The 18,184-nt window shown below is 43.1% G+C and overlaps 1 protein-coding gene across 5 annotated transcripts in view; it reads left to right on the top strand.

Annotated features, from left to right (window-relative positions):
- The window catches only part of tbc1d1 (TBC1 (tre-2/USP6, BUB2, cdc16) domain family, member 1), a 263,634-nt gene that overhangs the window by 190,820 nt on the left and 54,630 nt on the right, over nt 1-18,184 (top strand). For all 5 annotated transcript variants that reach the window (XM_041184498.1, XM_041184507.1, XM_041184517.1 and 2 more), the window contains one exon: nt 12,462-12,623. In XM_041184498.1, the coding sequence (XP_041040432.1) occupies nt 12,462-12,623 (162 nt within the window). The remainder of the gene's footprint in view (nt 1-12,461; nt 12,624-18,184) is intronic.

Consider the following 18,184-nt stretch of genomic DNA (forward strand, 5'->3'; position numbering starts at 1 on the left):
CTAGTTGCCCTTGAGAAAGTGGTGGTGAGCTGTCTTCTTGAACCGCTGCAGTCCATGTGGTGTGGGTACACCCACAGTGCTGTTAGAGAGGGAGTTCCAGGATTTTGACCCAGCGACAGTGAAAGAATGGCGATTATATTTCCAAGTCAGGATGGTGAGTGGCTTGAAGGGGAACTTCCAGGTGATGGTGTTCCTATCTATCTGCTGCCCTTGTCCTTCTAGATAGTAGTAGTCATGGGTTTGGGAGGTGCTGCCTTGGTGAATTCCTGCAGTGCATCTTGTAGATGGTACACACTGCTGCCCCTATCTGTTGGTGGTGGAGGGAGTGAATGTTTTAAAGTTGGTGGATGGGGTGCCAACCAAGCAGGCTGTTTTGTCCTGGATGGTGTTGGGCTTCTTGTGTGTCATTCGAGCTGCATTCACCCAGGCATTTGGAGACTATGCAACCTCCAGATTCTGATTAATTTCCAATATTATTTGCTTTCTGTGACTCTAGTCTCACCTTCTGGCCTATTAGGAAAGATATTGTCTATTTTACCATTTATTTTTACAATAACACAATGCTAAGTATAAAAAAAAAACACACAGGCCCAGATTTTTGCTCCTGGGCTGGGTGTGCAGAGATGGGAGGATTCCCAGCTTCACAAACCCGACCTTTAAAAATGGCTGCCCGAACTTCTGATTTTCGGGGTTGGGGGGAGAATGGATGAGGGTGGGAAACCTTTAGAAGTAGGGATGGTTTGGAGGTGGGCTTGGCATGGGTTGTGCAACTCGGGAGAATATAAAAAGCGGGCCTTCTGAAAGCCCCATTTGAGAGGTAGGTCATCAATGGTGAAGTCCCTGTGCCTTGGAGGAGATGCCACTAACTTGTCAGGTGAGTGTCCAGGCTGTAAGTGTTGTCCAAATATTAGCTGACCCTGGAATAGATGATCCATGATGGGCTTTCCCAAAGGGAGAATTGTCATTGTGCTGCCTAATCAAAGTGTACAGTACTGGACCATTGAAAACATGGAGTGGGAAACATTGTCTTGTGACCATTACCTGGTAGTGATATAATGCAGTCATGCATACACCTAAATAACTCCCTTTGTGCCTGACACAGGTCCCAGCTCTGCTCCCTCACTGACCCCCTCCCACAACCCATCCCGGGCCAGATCATCCCTCAGGCATCAGGAAGAGGAAGAGATGTCTGAGGAGGCAGTGTCACATTATACTAGCCCATACTCTGCCAACTCCGATACAAGTACTTCAGAAAGATGTACCATGCGTTTGGAGTCACTGGCACAGGGTGAAAGTCACCACATCAGAGTGCAGGAGGCGATGCCAGTGTCATAGACATCTGAGTACAGTCCTCCTCGGAGGAGGGAGGAAAATCACGATGATGCCTCAAGTGGGCAGGAATGTGGAGCCTCAGGAGTCACCTTTCGGGGCACAGTGTCTAGATAATCGGCAGCAGATGTGTGGACATCTGGCAGAATTCCTTGAAGCAATGGGAGCCCTAAGACTGTGAATGCAGGAGTCCATCGCCATTGTGAGTACCACATTGTCCTGGGTGCTCATCCACATGACCTCTGATCATGAGTGATTGGCCAATCTCACAGAGGGAGAGACACATGCAGCAGCACTCAGTGTGGAGGTAAGAGCAGCGTCTTGGCCAGGAAAAGGTGCAAGTCTCCCTCAGTAACCTGGATCAGCCTGCTCGGTGCATGAGCGTTGACATCCAATGAATACATGAGGAGCTGCATTCCCTGAACAGGATGATGGTACAGTTGGCATAGTGGTTGCTGGAATGGACATCTGCTGTGCACCAGCAGCCAGCCCCATTAACATCACCTGAAAGCCAAACCAAGGCTGTGCAGGTCATTTTAGAGGGTGAAGCCACTGAGTGTTTCTTAGCACCCTCATTTTCTTCCACCTCCCCAGCCCCACTACCAGAGCCCTTGTCTGCTGCACAAGTGTCAGTGACCACAGCTGCCCACGCGGAAATGCAGAGGCTGCAGGTTGAAAGAGGTTCCCAAAAGGTGCCTGCACAACGAGGCGGGCTAACACATTCCTCATTGCTGTTTAGACAGAGAAATGAGCAGCCAGCCCCCACTTCCTCCAAGGCAACAGGGGACATTTCATAGGAGTGTGCAAAAGCAAAGGACACTGTCTCGGCTAGAGCACTAATGGGTTCGCCATGGTTACACATTTCACATTGTATCTATCACATTTGAGCTCTTCAATATATTTACTTACACTAATACATGTCTTGGCGTGTGTTTGTACACTAGATAGCTCAGAAAAATGGTAACATTATGGAGGCCTTTCTTACCACCAATAATGAGAGCGACATCTCGCCGTGCTGTCAGTGGGATCAGGATTGTAGCTGATTTGTGATGCTTTGGAGGACTTCGTCTTTCTCTGCTGTATCACATAAGATTCCAGTGTTCAAAAGCTCAAGCACCAAGATGCTCCTTGTATCTTTCATTGTCCATCCGCGCTTGACTTTAAGGGAGGGTCAGTGATCAGACTCCGCAAACAGATACTGGCAGCAGGTGCAAGGCATTCATCCACACTGCAGTGTTACCCATTGCCTTGGTACAGGCATCACAGCTCGAGAGGCCATGTATCATGCAGGTAAAATTGGTTGTCTGCTGTGCCCACTACTTTGGTTACATTTAAATTCCCGGTGTCACAGGCTGTGCTTTGTGCAGGAAGCAGAGGTATATGGAAACCAGGAATGTTGAATGCAACGCCCACATCAGAAACTGGACCATTGGCTGGAATGGATAGCACGCAGGTTCTTTCAAAGAGCTGTTGTTACACAATTAGGGCTCATCCTGCGCCTTATTTTGCATGTATGCTACAATGTACAATCCAATCAGCGTGCATTTGAATTCTGATGCCATGTCACTCTCAGCATCGTAGGTATGGTTTGATTATAGACAATTTGGCACCACAGGCCCATCATTTACAGTCATTGACCTCCCTGTGAGGGGGCCAGGTTGTGAAGGACTTACCATGTTTCTTTGTAATATAATGAGGCCCATGTTATAATGGTGAGGGTTTCAGCCAAGTGAGTGTGACTGAGTCCAACTCATTGATGTTTATTCTCTTCCTTGTGGGGGATGGGCAGTCCCTTGAGTAATTCTGGAGTTATTGTACAAGATTCTATAGGTGGAAATATGTCACCAGGGACTGACTGATGGCAATTGTGAGATAGGAGGACATTATGAGAATCTATTTTGCACAGAGTCAGCCCGGGATACATGGCCATACCTCCCAGCTACTCTACCATTGGCAGCCTCTTCATCATCATCTGTTTCGGAATCTTTGGATGAAACAGGAGTTTCCTCCTCCTCAGAGCTTGGAGCTCTGCCCGTTGGCATCATCGTCATAGATTTGTAAATCCCCCTGCTGTGCTATGTTGTGCAGCATGCAGCCCACCATGACTAATCTTGATTGGGGCACATTGCAGAGCTTCACCTGAGCAATTGAGGCACCTGAAGCGCATCTTTAAAATGCCAATGGCCTGCTTGGTGGTACTCCTGGTGATGACATGGCTGCTGTTATATGGTGCTCTGCCTCCATTTGTGGACTCCTAAAGGGGATCAGTATCCAAATTCTTCAGGGTTAGTCCTTGTCCCCTAGGAGCCAGCCATGAATCTGCATTGGTGGTTGAAGTAGCTGAGGGGGTTCGGAACTCATTAGTATGAAAGAGTCATGGAAGCTGCCAGGGAACCTTGCAAACACATGAAGGAAGACCTTGAGGTGGTCACAAACCACCTGCACATTTAATTGATTGAGTGGAAGGACTTCCAGTTCATAAAGGTGTCCGCATGTAGAGGTGGTGTCTTTTTAGCAACATGGGTGCAATCAATAACACCCTGCACCGGAGGGAAGCCTTCTAATTGGGAAAAGGCATTGGCTCTTTGCATCTGAGGTGCCAAATCTACAGGGAAATTGTGAGCAAACAGAACTTTAGTTACAGCCTTAATGCAACTGGCTGGGACATACCAGACAGGTCTCCTGATGACTCCTGGAAAGATCCTGAGGCATAGAGGTTGAGAGCGCTGGTTACCTTCACAGCCACTGACAGGGCATGAGGGTCGTTGGATTGTGGCTTAAGTTGCTGCTGGACCATGTGACATATGTCACCACTTCATGGTTTAGCCTCAGTCACTTTGGACACTGGTTCTCCGTCATGTTGAGGTATGATATCCCATGTCCCTTCCACAGGGTAATACTTGGTTGTCCTGCCTCCCCCCCCTTCTCCTTCCTGGTGCGTGGGCAGCAGCCTTTCCCTCCTGTTATAAAAACAAAACAAAAACTCAAAAATTGGTTCTGTTGAAGGATCATGAGGACTCGAAACGTCAACTCTTCTCCGCCGATGCTGCCAGACCTGCTGAGTTTTTCCAGGTAATTCTGTTTTTGTTTCCCTCCTGTTACTTGGACAGAGATAAAAATGGCTCATTTGGGAAATTAGTTCCCCTCAGTACAGTAAAGGAGGCTTTTCTGAATTTCATATAAGGTATGTTAGAGCTGAGTTTAATCAACTTTACTGGGAGGCAAAATATTTTGGAAGAGCACAGAAATTTATGCAAAAATATAAATTTAAAGAAATGGTGAGATGTGTTTTTCTTCTCAACCTCTCGCAACATGAGTTACCCATCTCAATTGTGCCTGTGAAGAAGTGTTGAGAGAAGGCTAAACATATCCTTGTAGTTGGGCACATTTATGGCTGCTTCTAGAAGACCAGCTGCCTGCCCACTTGTTTGGAGATGGCTGTTTATGTGAAGGTTGATCAAAGAGCATGGAAAGGGATAAAAAATAACTTTAAAGTATCCTGTAAAGGAGTGCTACCATTAACTGTGGTCCACTGAATTGCATTCACCCATTCTGGAGTATATCACTTAGAGACTATGAAAAATATGACACATCTAAAATATTCTCAACCAACATCTACACTTTAAAACTTGATTTGCTAGTTAGATGCAGCATATATGTTAAATGGTTCCTAGTCTGTTCATGATTCCTTTAAATATGGGCTGAGTTTAACCCTCTTTTTCCCTTATTCTTTCATGGTGTTGTGAAGAGATATTAATGTCTATAATGTTATTGGAAATTATTTTTAAAATGGAATTCTATCGGGGTCTGTGTCTGTGTGTGTCTTAATTGGATTAAAGGCAGCTAGCCTGGGTGCTTTGATGTATAGTAGTTTTGAGATGTTAATTAGATAAATGTAAGGAGCATAGAAGATAAAGTGTAAATTTGTATTTGTTGAATAAAACCTTCAAGAGTGAGAGTAAAATCTTGCACCTACCTAGAAGATGCCGAGCAATGTGTTTACTTTTTTTCAGCTTACTAATAAAATAGGTGGAATGAAAGGATATTTTTGTTAGGAGATGTAACATTAAAAGCCTGGTGATTTAAAAAAAAATACATTCAAAGAAAAAGCTAGGTATAAGCAGAAAGGAGTTTGTGTGTATGTGTGAGGCAGAAGTATTTAAGATCCAACTAGCCTGTAAGCCTACAACTGTGTCTGCAAAGGAACCAAATTGCAAGGAACCTCATTTTGAATTCGACGGTCAAATGTGCTTTGCCTGGTGTCTGTTTAAAGTCTATGGGTTACTGTTGCCTTGGTGGAGATTTACCTGGAGTGATTAATTTGGGGATGTGTTTAAAAGTTATCATGATAGTAACATGTGTATGTGTTTAATTTGTTAAATAATACGTTTAATTTAGTTATGTATAAAAACCTCTTGCGGTCCTGTGGTCCTTATCCTGAATTCAGAGCTGCATCTCAAGCATACCAATTGAAAATATAGGTTATGACAGTTGTTTCAAGTTTCCCACTGGAATTTAAACAACTTGGCCTTTACCAACTGCTGTGTCATAACAATTGGGGCCTCATTCGGGATAATATTTGAAATTCCTTGATTTATTTGCAATTAGTGAATCTTAAGGTTATGAGTACGAGAAACACTTTGAAGTCCAGAATTGGTGAGGTTTTTTGTTAGTGGTGGAACGGCAATTGTCTAGGGGTAGAAGATATAACTCTCGGTTACAAAAAGTATCCAAGAATAAGTTAACAGAGTTGGCAGATAAGTTAAAATTAGGGTTACCTGTAGGGATGAAGAAAGCAGATCTAATTAAAGGTATAGCACACCATCTACAGTAGGAAGTGCTACCTGACACTAGTGAGTCAAAACTGGAGGTAGTGAGACTTCAGTTACAAATGAAGATGCTTGAACTTGAACAAGCAAAGGAACTGAAAAAACTTGAATTAGAAGCAAAAGAAAGAGTCAGAGCATTTCAAAGGGAGCAAGCCGAAAGGCAGCAGAAAGAAAGGAAGCTAGAACTAGAATTTCAGGCGTGAGAGAAGGATAAAGAAAGAGAGGCAAGGGAAAGAGATAAAGAAAGAGAAAAGAGAATGCCTGCTTAAACAGTTGGAAAAAAGAGATCTCTGATTCTGAGGAGAGTTCTGATGATGAAAAAACCTTTAACCTAAAACTCAATGGGGTGATTTTTAAACTTGTACAAACTCTTCCAAAGTTTGAGGAAAGAGAAGATAGCTAAACAGATGAAATGGCCACAGGAGTACTGGACATTGTTGTTGCAATCCAGGTTGGTTTGTAGAGCGCTATCTGAAGAGGTATGTGAATTATGATGTGGCGACAAAGGCTATTTTGAGTGTATATGAGTTAGTTCCTGAGGAAGGCAGTAATTTAGGAATATGAGAAAACAGCCTGGGCACGCTTATATAGAGTTCGAGAGTGTAAAATAAAGTAATTTTGACCGGTGGATATGGGCGTTAAAAATAGAGACAACATATGTAGCTCTTAGAGAGGTAATTATTTTGGAAGAAGTTAAAGATCCAATACCTTCGGTTGTGAGAACTCATGTGGAGGAACAGAGGCTTCAAACTGTAAGGCAAGCAGCAGAGATAGCTGATGATTGAGTAAATGCACAGAGCTAAACCTTTCTTCCATCATCATTTTAAATCCGAAAAGGACAAAATGGGAAGGTGAAAGGAAGGTAGGTCGTCTGGGAAGAGGAAGAGTGGCTGGGAATTCCCAGGAAGTTTTTTCTCAGAATAAAAAGGAAGGTGTTAAGGGTAGGAGTGACATTCGGAAATTGAAGTATTCTCATTGTAATAAAATGGGGCATATGAATCAGTGTGTTGGAAATTGCAGGGGAAATCTGTTGGAATTATTGAGGTGCAGAAAAGCCCTGGAAATAAAAATACTGTGGGTTCTGAGGTTCAGGCACAGAAAAAGCAAGTGGTGTGTGTATAGTTAAAACAGGAACAATCAGTAATAGGTAAAGAAGTGGGAATCTGTTTACAATTTACCCAAGGGAGTTCTAAGGGAAGTTGTAGAAATGTTTAAAGACTTTGTATGTGAAAGGAAAGTCTTTCCATGTGTATAGGGTGGAGTAGGTAAAGATGTTAAAATTTTAAGAGAGACAGGGGCTAGAGAATCCTTTAATATTCCGGGATAGTGATATTTGTTTTCAGGAGGAGCATTGCAGGAGCAGGTGATAATAAGTGGGGTTCATGGAGATGCTAAATTTATGCTTTTTGTGGAAGATAAGTTTAAAGAGTAAATGGAAGACAGGTGAAGTTATTGTTGGAGTAGTGGAAAAATTGCCCATTGCAGGGGTTCAATTAACTTTGGATCATAATATAACTGGGGCACAGATTTGAGTGATGCCTATGGTAATTGAGCAACCTGTAGAAGTGGTTTCAACAGAGGTGTTAGAGAGAGCATCCTGGATTGTTGACAGATTGTGTGGTAACGCGATCACAGGCTCATAGATTGAAACAAGAAAAACAAGACGGGCAACCTCATTTTGAATTATACGGTCAAATGTGCTTTGCCTGGTGTCTGTTTAAAGTCTATGGGTTACTTTTGCCTTGGCGGAGATTTACCTGGGAGTGATTAATTTGGGGATTTGTTTAAAAGTTATTTTGATAGTAATCTGTAAACACGTGTGTGTGTGTTTGTTTAATTTGTTGTTAACTTAATAAATGTTTAATTTAGCTGTATATTTAAAAAACCCTCGATGTTCGGTGGTCTTAGTTCTGAATTCAGAGCTGCATCTCGAACATACCAATTGAAAATATAAGTCATGATAGTTGTTCAAGTCTCCCTCTGGGATTTAAACAACTCAACCTTTACCAACAGCTGTGTCATAACACATGGGATGTGGGTGTCTCTGGAAAAGCCAGCATTTGTTGCCCATCAACACCCCTAATTGCCCTTCAACTGAATATTTCAGAAGACAGTTAAGAATCAACCATTGTGGGCCTGGAGTCACATGTAGACCAGACCAGGGTAGGAATGGCAGTGTCCTAGTTCATTAGTGAACCAGATGTGTTTTTACGACCATTACTGAGACCCCAGCTTTATATTCCAGATTTATTAGTTGAATTTAAATTCCATCAGCTGTCGTGGTGGGATTCGAATCCATGTCCCCAGAGCTTTAGCCTGGATTGCTAGTGCAGTGACATTGACACTATACCACCATCTCCCCTGAGTAGCTGGGTATTACTTAAACATTAAGCATGAGAGGTGGAGCCAAATTGATTCTTTTGAGGAATAAAGGGTGGGCAACATGTTTGGTCAGGAACAGATCTGTTATTAATCCTGATGGAAATTTAGAAGAAGATTAAAATAAAGTAGGATGCTGCTGATAAAATCTGTGTTGTTGGACATCACGTGAATTTTTATGCCAGGAGTCAAAGCAAAAAACCTAAATATTGGAATAGACCCAGTAAAATACATGATGCAAGGTCAATGCTTTTGTGCACATTAAGGGCACCTAAACCCAAGTTTATACTTTGACATAAATGGGTTATGGAAGTAAAAACTGCATTTACTTACTTATTCTTACTAAATATCCACAAACTGGCTTACTGAGCCAGAAGAAATGATATTGTCCCTGATTTTAACTCCACATGGGCAAAAGTGTGAGTTAGAAACGCACCCATTTCTACAAAATTGAGACTTGATGTATTTTAACTCAAAGGCCTCATTTAAATCAATTTTGGCCAACTTCCCACCCGTTTTGAGCAGAAAGCCATGCAAAACTCTGCAACCCGGCAATGTCCTCCTGACACCAGGTGGGAGACAGGATTGTCCTGCTGGTGGGGTAGGTGGGTGCGGGGAGGCCCCGATTTGCTTTTGGGCCTTGAGGAACCTTTGTCTTTGGCAAGCTAGTTGATCGTCTCCAGGGTGATGGTGGGAGCACTATGATTGGGAGGGGATTCTGGAGATTTCAGCCCAAGTTCCAAATTGCAATAACTATCTTGTGACCCCTACTTTAAAACTCAGGCTTATGGACAGAGTGTGGATAGGATCAGGTTTTGTGATTATCCCTGTCAGATAATAAAATATTTCACTGTCTGTTCTTGCACATATAGAATGTTGGCTTGTATAATTAGAACGTTGCCTATACATTTCAGGTGGTAGGAGGAAGAAAAAAATAAAAACAAACTTGAGGATTATGATTTACTGTTGGTGTTCTGTATAATGCTTTAAGGAAGTTCTGTGAAATGATATGTTTTGCTTTTAACATGACAGTAAATAAGTGTCTTCATAATGTGATGACAGATATCTGGTCAGGGACGGGAGGGAAGGGAAAGGTTAAGATAATATCTGAGTGGATAGGAAATCCAACTTATCAGTCAGATAGCAAAACAAAGCTAGAAAACTTATGTTGGTTTAAAATAATCAAAATTTGTCTAAAAACACATCAGTATTTATAACCAAGAATGTTCCACAAATAATTTGGAGAATTCACAGCAAAGTGTGAGAATATTTGCCAGAAGTTAACTTGTTTACTAGGAACCCGAGTAACACGGAAGTCATTGGGAATCGGGGAAAACTCTCCACAAGTTGGAGTCATACATAGCATGAAGGAAGATGATTGCAGTTGTTGGAAGCTGATCATCTCAGTCCCAGAACATTGCTGCAGGAGTTCTTCAGGGCAGTATCCTAGGTCCAACCGTCTTCACTGCTTCATAAGGCCAGAAGCAAGAATGTTTGCTGTTGATTGCACAGTGTTCAGTTTCATTCACAACTCGTCAAATAATGAAGTTGTTTGTGCTCACGTGGATCAAAACCTAGCTTGGATTGATAAATAACAAGTTATGTTTGCACCGACAAGTGCCATGTCTATCTCCAATCACCTCCCCATTACATTCAAACATTAATTCTATTTCTCTCTGCATAGTTGCTGCCTAAATTGCTGAGTTTTTACAGCATTTTCTTTTTTAATTTCAGATTTCCAGAATCTGCAATATTTTGCGATTGTATGTCAACAATTTCCTTAGAGATGCTTCCACTCTCTGCAGTAACTTATCAGAGGTGCAGCAGAAGCCCTGAATAAGCAGAGTTTCTGACCCACTTCCTAGAAGTTACAGTGGCAAAGCAAACAGCTCAAGGATATTCCTTCATGGTGTTTGAAGAAGAAAACTTTAGAAAAAGTGCTAGAAAGCAGCAACATGCATCATTGGCTCATTGTTCAAATGTCAGAATCTAATTTATAGAACTATGAGGAGGTGGTGGCAAAGTGGTATTGTCAGTGGACTAGTATTCCAGATGACCAAGGGTAATGGGGACCTGGGTTCAAATCCCACCACGGCAAATGGTGAAATTTGAATGCAATGAAAATCTGGAAACCATTGTCAATTGTCATAAAAACCCATCTGGTTTACTAGTGTCCTTTAGGACATTTAGGAAATCTATCGTCTTACTTGGTCTGGCCTACATATGATTGGTTGACTCTTAAATGCCTTCTGAACAAGGCAATTAGCGTGCCCACATTCTATGAACGAATTTTTTTTTAAAAAGCATGTCTTAGGCAGCCCTCAATCATAGTTCAACTGGTTAGTGATATGCTTTTGTGTATGACACTGATGACTCATGTACAAGCAATGCCTTGATCTTGCAAATTAATTACTCAAAGCAATGATTATAGAGAGAATTTTTAAATAAATTTAACATGCACAATTTAGTACTCACTACTCACGATGTGTTGTCATTGAGTAGACCAAATGTAGATTGAGTGACCACTTTGCAGAAGACCTCCACAAGCATGAACCTGAGCATCTAACATTCAACATTATCTCAGCACAAGCTTGAGAAATAGCACCCCATCTTTTAATTAGGCACTCAACAACCTGTGTAAAATGTTCAATTCCAGATCATAACCCCTGTCCCTATTTCTTCAACTGGCAGCTGTAGGCAGTGATTCTGCTGTTGTTGTTTATACCTCCTCGAGACCCATCTATTGTTTCTTGCTGCATTTTATCTTGCAGCATCAACCTTTTTGTCGTTTACTCTCTCCTGCCTTCCACCTTTCCCAAATCTTCCCTTTTGTTCTTTTTCCCTTTCCTGCCTCTGTACTTGCTTAAAACCTGTTACATTTCTAACTTTTTTCCAGTTCTGATGAAAGGACATTGACCTGAAATATTAACCCTGCTTCCATCTCAACAGATGTTGCCTGATCAGAGTATTTTCAGTGTTTTCTGCTTTTTACTTCAGATTTCCAGCATTTGCAATGTTTTGCTTTTGAGTGAATTTTATGAACCTACTACCAGCAATTTACTGCTTGAAATTCATGAGCTGATGACACCTGAATTTATTATTTTGCTGCCAGTGAGCTGTCGCCCAGGTGCATAAAATTTCTCTTGTATATCGGAGCGTTAACAGTATGAGAATGAGGTACTTCTGATGTAGTTGAGTTTTCAGTTTTGATCTAGCTGCCACAAGCTTCGAGATAAATGTGACCTCTTTACATAGGTAGGAACAACTACCTAATTCCACTTAGGATTAAAACAAGTTGGGGATCAGTTTCACACTAGTCTATTGCTTGAAAAGTCCACAGATAAAGCTGGTCAGAAGGACTCAACCGACTGATCTGTCATCTTGAACCCTTTTGAACGGAATTGGACAGGCAGGTGCAGGTATCGTTTCAGATGCATTTTTGGTGGCATCTTGCTTCCAAAACTCAGACTCCTGCCCAGGCCAAAAGTCGATATAGAAAGTGTTGGAAACGGGTGTGGCCCAATGTGACTGGTCTCTTGCTTCCACAGGGCTCTTTCTCAAGTCGTTCTGGTAGATTGCACAGGAATTCTGGGACCAGTGTCTGTTGCAAAAACAGATACCAATACATCCAAACACACAATTTGTTATGGCGGGAAATGGGTAGCACTGATTAAACAGTTAAATTGCCAGTTTTCTAGTAGTTTTTGGGTAGTGACTCCCTTTGCCTGCTCTCAAATTTTATTTGAGAATTTGTTCATTTTGTAGTCTGGCTATCAGTCAGTCCTGGTGTATAGATTGTAGCAGAGTGTAAAGGAAGATTTCTTGCTCCAGTCCATATGGCAGAAGTTACTCCCAGAATGTTTCTGGGTACTCTTAAAATGGTTTCCAATGAAATGTTTAAAATATTTTTCTTCCGCTTTGTAGCTTCAGAAAGTGACCTGCAGAACAAACGCTTGAAGCTGGATTACGAAGAAATCACTCTGTGTCTAAAAGAAGTGACTCTGGTTTGGGAGAAGATGCTCAATGTGCCTGCAAGGTCAACGGTTAAATTTGATATGGAGAATATTCATGTGGCCATGGGCCAAGGTGAGTGGCCAGCATGTATTACTTAATGATCAATTAAATAAGTTCCATTATTTGACCTGAATAATGAGGTTTCTGTTGAAATCACCTAAATGGTACCAAATTCTGATAAAATTTAAGAATCATGGGAATATAAACTTGATGACATTCTTTTTTGCCACAATATCTTCAGATCTTTAGAGCAGAAGTTCTAATCACCCCTTGTATTGTTCATCCTGGCATATTTCCTAGCATCAAGTTCATTTATTGAGGACCAGTGCCACTCCTAGTTACCAGGTGGGGATACAGAATTTTAGTGTCTCTCTACAGTGCGGTGAGGCTAGTACTGTCAATGGAGAGAAAAAAGTTCCCTATTCTTAAAATTCCCTCTTGGACTCCGGCAAGAGTGATTTCATTGTTTTTGTCAAAGCAGTATTTAAATTCCACATCCACTCCACAGCAATGCTGGATCTCAGGAAGGCACCGGAATTCTTCAAACAAATCCAATGGCTGTATGTTGCAAATGACAATAAACCCTCTCCCAACTTCTTTACTCATGTTCACTGCACAAAGGCAGCTTCTATAAGCCTATACATATCTCCTGTGAGCTAAATAGCTGCAGAAAAAGGGATGTCGTATGCCTAAGATTTATTGTTGAATCATACTGAAAGTATTATGGGCTACTTAGAATGCAGGATGATGCTTAACACTGGCTGATGCTTTTCCATATTTTGAATGGCACATAAAGCATTTTGAGACCGTCCTTTCTTTGGGAGTTTGAAATGGAGCTAACTGTGGCTCTGAAGAACGGTCATATGGACTCAAAACATCAACTCTGTTTCTCTCTGCAAAGATGCTGACAGACCTGCTGAGTTTTCCCAGCATTTTCTGTTTCTGTGGCTTTCTGGTACTATGGAAGACTGTCTTGCTGCAGTGATTCGAGCGTGCAGGTCTTTTTTCTTATTTAAAGGTTTTGATCATCAAAGTGAGGGTTACCAGTGCTAGGGAAGTAGAGCTTTTGCCATTTCAGACATCATCTGATACCCACATTGGGCAGCCCCAGGTCGGGCAAAACAACAGCCAGGTGGAAAAATACAGCACAGAAGGAAGCCATTGGGCCCATCATGTTCACGATGGCTGACGCGTAGCCATCTGGCCAAATCCCACTTTCCGGCTCTTGATCCGTGGCCAAGTACTTTTGAAATATATGAGTGTTTCCACCTCTACCACCCTTATAGGCTGTGAACCCCAAATCCTCACCACCTTCTGGATCAAAAGGTTTTTCCCTCAAATCCCGTATAAACTTCCTACCCTAAATCTATACCCCCTGGTTATGGATTGCTCAGTCAAGAGGAATTGGTTCTGCCTATACACTCCAGCTAGACTCCCATAATTTTATACACTTCAACTCAGACTTCCCTCAGCCTTCTCTGTTCCAAAGAAAATAACCCTAACCTACCCAACCTTTCCTCATAGCTAAAATTTTCCAGTCAGGCAACATCCTTGTATAACTTCAGTACGCTGTTCAGTGTAATCACGTCTTTCATATTGTGCAGGGACCAGAACTACATGCAACACGTCAGCTGTGGCATAAGTAATGTTTCATACAGTTTCAACCTTCCTACTCTTATACTCTGAGCCTAGCCTAATAAAGGTAAGTGTCCCGTTTGTCGCCTTGACCAACTTATCTACCTGTCCAGTCAACTTCAGGGATCTGTAGAGATGAACTCCAAAGTCCCTCTTTTCCTTTTATTACCTTCTTAGTATCCTACCATTTATTGTATATTCTTTTGCTTTGTTAGCTTCCCTGAGCATATTACCTCACACTCCGTTCCACCCCAACCTCAGTCACATGCTACTGAATCTGTGTGATTGTTTTCCATTTCACATGCCAGCCATCCAGTAGCATTTGATTGAAATGATCAACAAGCGTCCACTAAGATGGCTACAGCTTCAGTTTTAAAAATTGTAGAACCCTGATTTCACTACCACTGTGAGCAGAATTTTACTCTCGTCAGGTGGGTGTGCGCCTGGACCGAACGAGCGTAAAATGACGTTCACCCGACATCATTGCGCACCCACACAATATTTCACTCGGTGGGTCAGTATGGGAGTCAGACCTGCGCCCGCCGTTAATAAAGCAGCCTATTATGGCCCTTAAGAACTCAGTTAACTTGAATTTTTTGTTGCCCATCCAACCGTTTGGTTGGCAGGCAAGCAAAAAGACCAAGTGGCCTTTCATTTTTGGCGAAAACTCATCCACGGGCAGGATGAGTTTTCGACCAGTGATTGAAAAAAATGAAAACTTCCCATATTTAACATGTCCTTGCTCGTGTGATAGAGTCACATGAGGGGACATGTTTTCATTATTTTTAATATTTATTATTGTTAAAATCCTTCAGCTCCCTGAGGCATGCGCACAATTCTGTGCTCGCGCTCCTCCTGCCCCCATCCTGGCAGCGCTGCAGCGCACATTTCACGCTGGTTGGCCGTTAATTGGCCAGCCAGCATGAAATCCATGTCGGGGCCCGATTGCGGGTGGCAGTCGGCTTCGCAACCACTCCCGGGGCCCGCCTGCCGTGCCTGCCCGATGAGGGCAAAATTCTGTCCCATGAGAGGGTGCAGCATAACTTGTGTGTTCTAATTTGGAAATGTGGATCAGCCCTGGTTCATCACATCTCTGCTTTCCACTTATTGAAAGTGTGTGTGAATGTTAACTGAAGATAGGAGGTGGTTTGACTCTGATGCCATCTGTGGCCAAATAGCTTGCCGACAGTCACTGGCTAAAAAGAGTGGCCACCAAAATGAGGTGCGGGAGGACTGCCTATGCCTATTGAATTGTACCAAGCAGGAATTGGCATATTCAGCAGAACAAGGGAGACTGGCAGGAATTACTATATATGTTTCTCAGTGGGACTGGCATCATCTGAACTGTGCATAAAAGAAGGGGGCAGAATGCACATGATCAGCTTTGTTATCTGTTTCAATGGCTTTAGGTTAATTGGGTGGGGAGCGGTGATAGTCAGATATAAAAGTAGTCAAAGCTGCAGTGGAGCAAAATTGTTTTGCATTTTGTTCTAGTTTAACATTGGAGCAATTATCCCTTGCTGTTTCTTATCATCAGTTATATTTTTAATAGAATGTGTCTTCTTCCACAACACTCCCACATGATAGGTGCCCCATTTTTGTGCTTTAATGAAACTGTTCAAGACCCTTGTAGAGAAAACTAGTTTCATTCAAAGCACCTGCTGCACTGATCCCTGAATCAACAGCATGTTGCTACCTCATATATAATAGCAAACAGGAAGCTAAGTCTATGTGCAATTGTTGTTTGCCCCTTAATATGATACAATTTCTAAAAAGCTATCCTAACTGATATCCATCAGGTTTCCAAAAATTAACAGCAGACTTTTACTTTGCATTCTTGCTGGACTGAGCAATGGCAGGAGTGAAAGTCAAGACAATTGTAGCCAAAAAAAAATTGTGACTGCCAGCTTAACTGGATGTTTGTTTCAGCCCCTCATTTCCTACTCGGATGGTAGTTGGAGGACATACGAAAGTCACAGCCGCTTAATTGTATGAAACTGGGAAAATATAAAATAAGTTTTAAAAATTCCACAGTTGCTTATGCAATAATTAGCATGCCATGCAAGCATTTTTCCTTTTGCCAAAGTTTCATTTTCTTCTATTTACCCAGTCTCTTGCCTTTGAAGGAGTGGCAGTGCTGTTCAGGAGAGAGAGCAGAGGATCTAAGGTAATCAGGCTGGCAGCAGCCAGATTCTTTAGCTGAAACCTTCTACCTTTTGGTGAAATGACTCTGCAGTAAAATGGGTGGTTTAATCACTAGAAGCAGAAATGGGAACGTACGTAGGAGGTTTTGGAAGTGGTACTATGTGTAATATAAATGAGACAAATTCAAATTCAGGGTTCCCTAAAAAGCATGTGTGCATTTATAAAATGCTAATGGTGCTAACATTCACAAAGACAAATCAGGTTTCAGTGGTTCATTCAAGTTCCAGCCGGGTGTGTGTGATCTTCAAAGTGAAGATTGTAAGACAGCACTTTGACTTTCTTCTTAATTATCAGCTCCCAAAGATGATGACTTATTCTGAGGTATGATTCCAGAGGTCCTGGCAATTCTTCTATATCTTACCCAAGTGGTCAGCCTTCAGTAGTGTTGGGAGACTAACTGGAGATGCAGGAACAGCAGCAGAATCTTACATCTCCCCAACATCTACATGCATGCAATCCAAGTAGAGACTGCTGAATAGCGATCAACAGTGGCTTTCTTTCAGCTTAGGACCCATTTTCATGTCTTCACCTCTGCCCTGGTTTGTAAACTGAACACACAGAAGGGAACAAACCACAGACTATTCTGGTCAGAATCACTTAGTTCCATTGAGTTTACCACTTGAGACTTTAAGAACAATAGTTCAGCTCATTACTGTGGAGTCTCAATCAATTAAGAATACTGCAAAGCACAGTTGATATTAACTTAAGCAGAAAGCTGTGGCTCCTAGTCATATATGTGCAAAGCTAAGCTCCATTGTTTCATGCACATACATGGGGCTGGATTTTATGGGACACTGTGGTCCCCGACTGTGCAGCTGAAAAGTCAGTGGCATGTCCGCCCACCATAACGATAACTGCCCCTCAGCAGTGTTAACACTGGGAGCACAGGTAATTGCTTTATGGTGAGACTTTCGCCTCTAGCTTGGGAGGAGGTCCCTCCTTAGAGAGCTGACCGGCAACTCTGTAATCTCAGCAGTCCCAGGCGAGAACGTTGTCCACTGTTGGGACTACAGGCAGTGCCCATGAAGAGGAGCCCCAGCATAAGGTAAGTCTGCAGTATTGCTGGGGCCACACTGGCAGACCCTGGTGAGGAGGGTGGGGGGACTGGGTGACTGGGTTTGAGAGGCTGAGGGGGGGTGGCGGGGAGAGGTAAAGGAGGAAGGATGACCTGGTGGATGGGATGGGGGGTGCGGGAGGGGAGATCAGCAAAGAATGGCCCTTGCCTGATGCCAGCCTACACAGTTAAATCTGCTGGGCCTGGGGGAGGGGTGGGGGGGGGGGGGGGGGGGGGGGGGGGGGGGGTGGGGGGGGGGGGGGGGGGGGGGGAGGTTTAGGGGGGAGATGGCGGGGGAGGGGTGGGGGTGTAGGGGGGAGGAGGTGGGGGAAGGGGGGGTGTAGGGGGGAGGAGGTGGAGGAAGGGGGGAGTGTAGGGGGGATGGGGGTGGGTGGGGGAGGGGGGGAGGCCTCAAGTGGCTATTAATTGACCTCTTAAGAGCCTAAATAGGGTGAAGGGCAGGTGGGCTGCCAAAAGCATCCACTGCCTCCCTTAAAAGTTGAGATGGGTCGGGGTTGGCGGCTGGCAGACAATGTGCTGGTTTTATGAGATCCCCCACCCCCCACCTTCAAATACCCCAGCCAAGGAGTGTAAAATCCAGCCCATGCTCAGGGAGAGGCCGAATGGTGACCATTGGACACATCCTTCTCGATATGTCAGTGTTCCAACATACAGGATTACTGTTGGTGCTGGGAGTTTGAAGCGTATGTTTAATGTGGAGGGTTGTGGGCCAAGTACT

Source organism: Carcharodon carcharias, chromosome 1 (assembly GCF_017639515.1).
Source record: "Carcharodon carcharias isolate sCarCar2 chromosome 1, sCarCar2.pri, whole genome shotgun sequence".
In the NCBI taxonomy this organism is placed as follows: Eukaryota; Metazoa; Chordata; class Chondrichthyes; order Lamniformes; family Lamnidae; genus Carcharodon; species Carcharodon carcharias.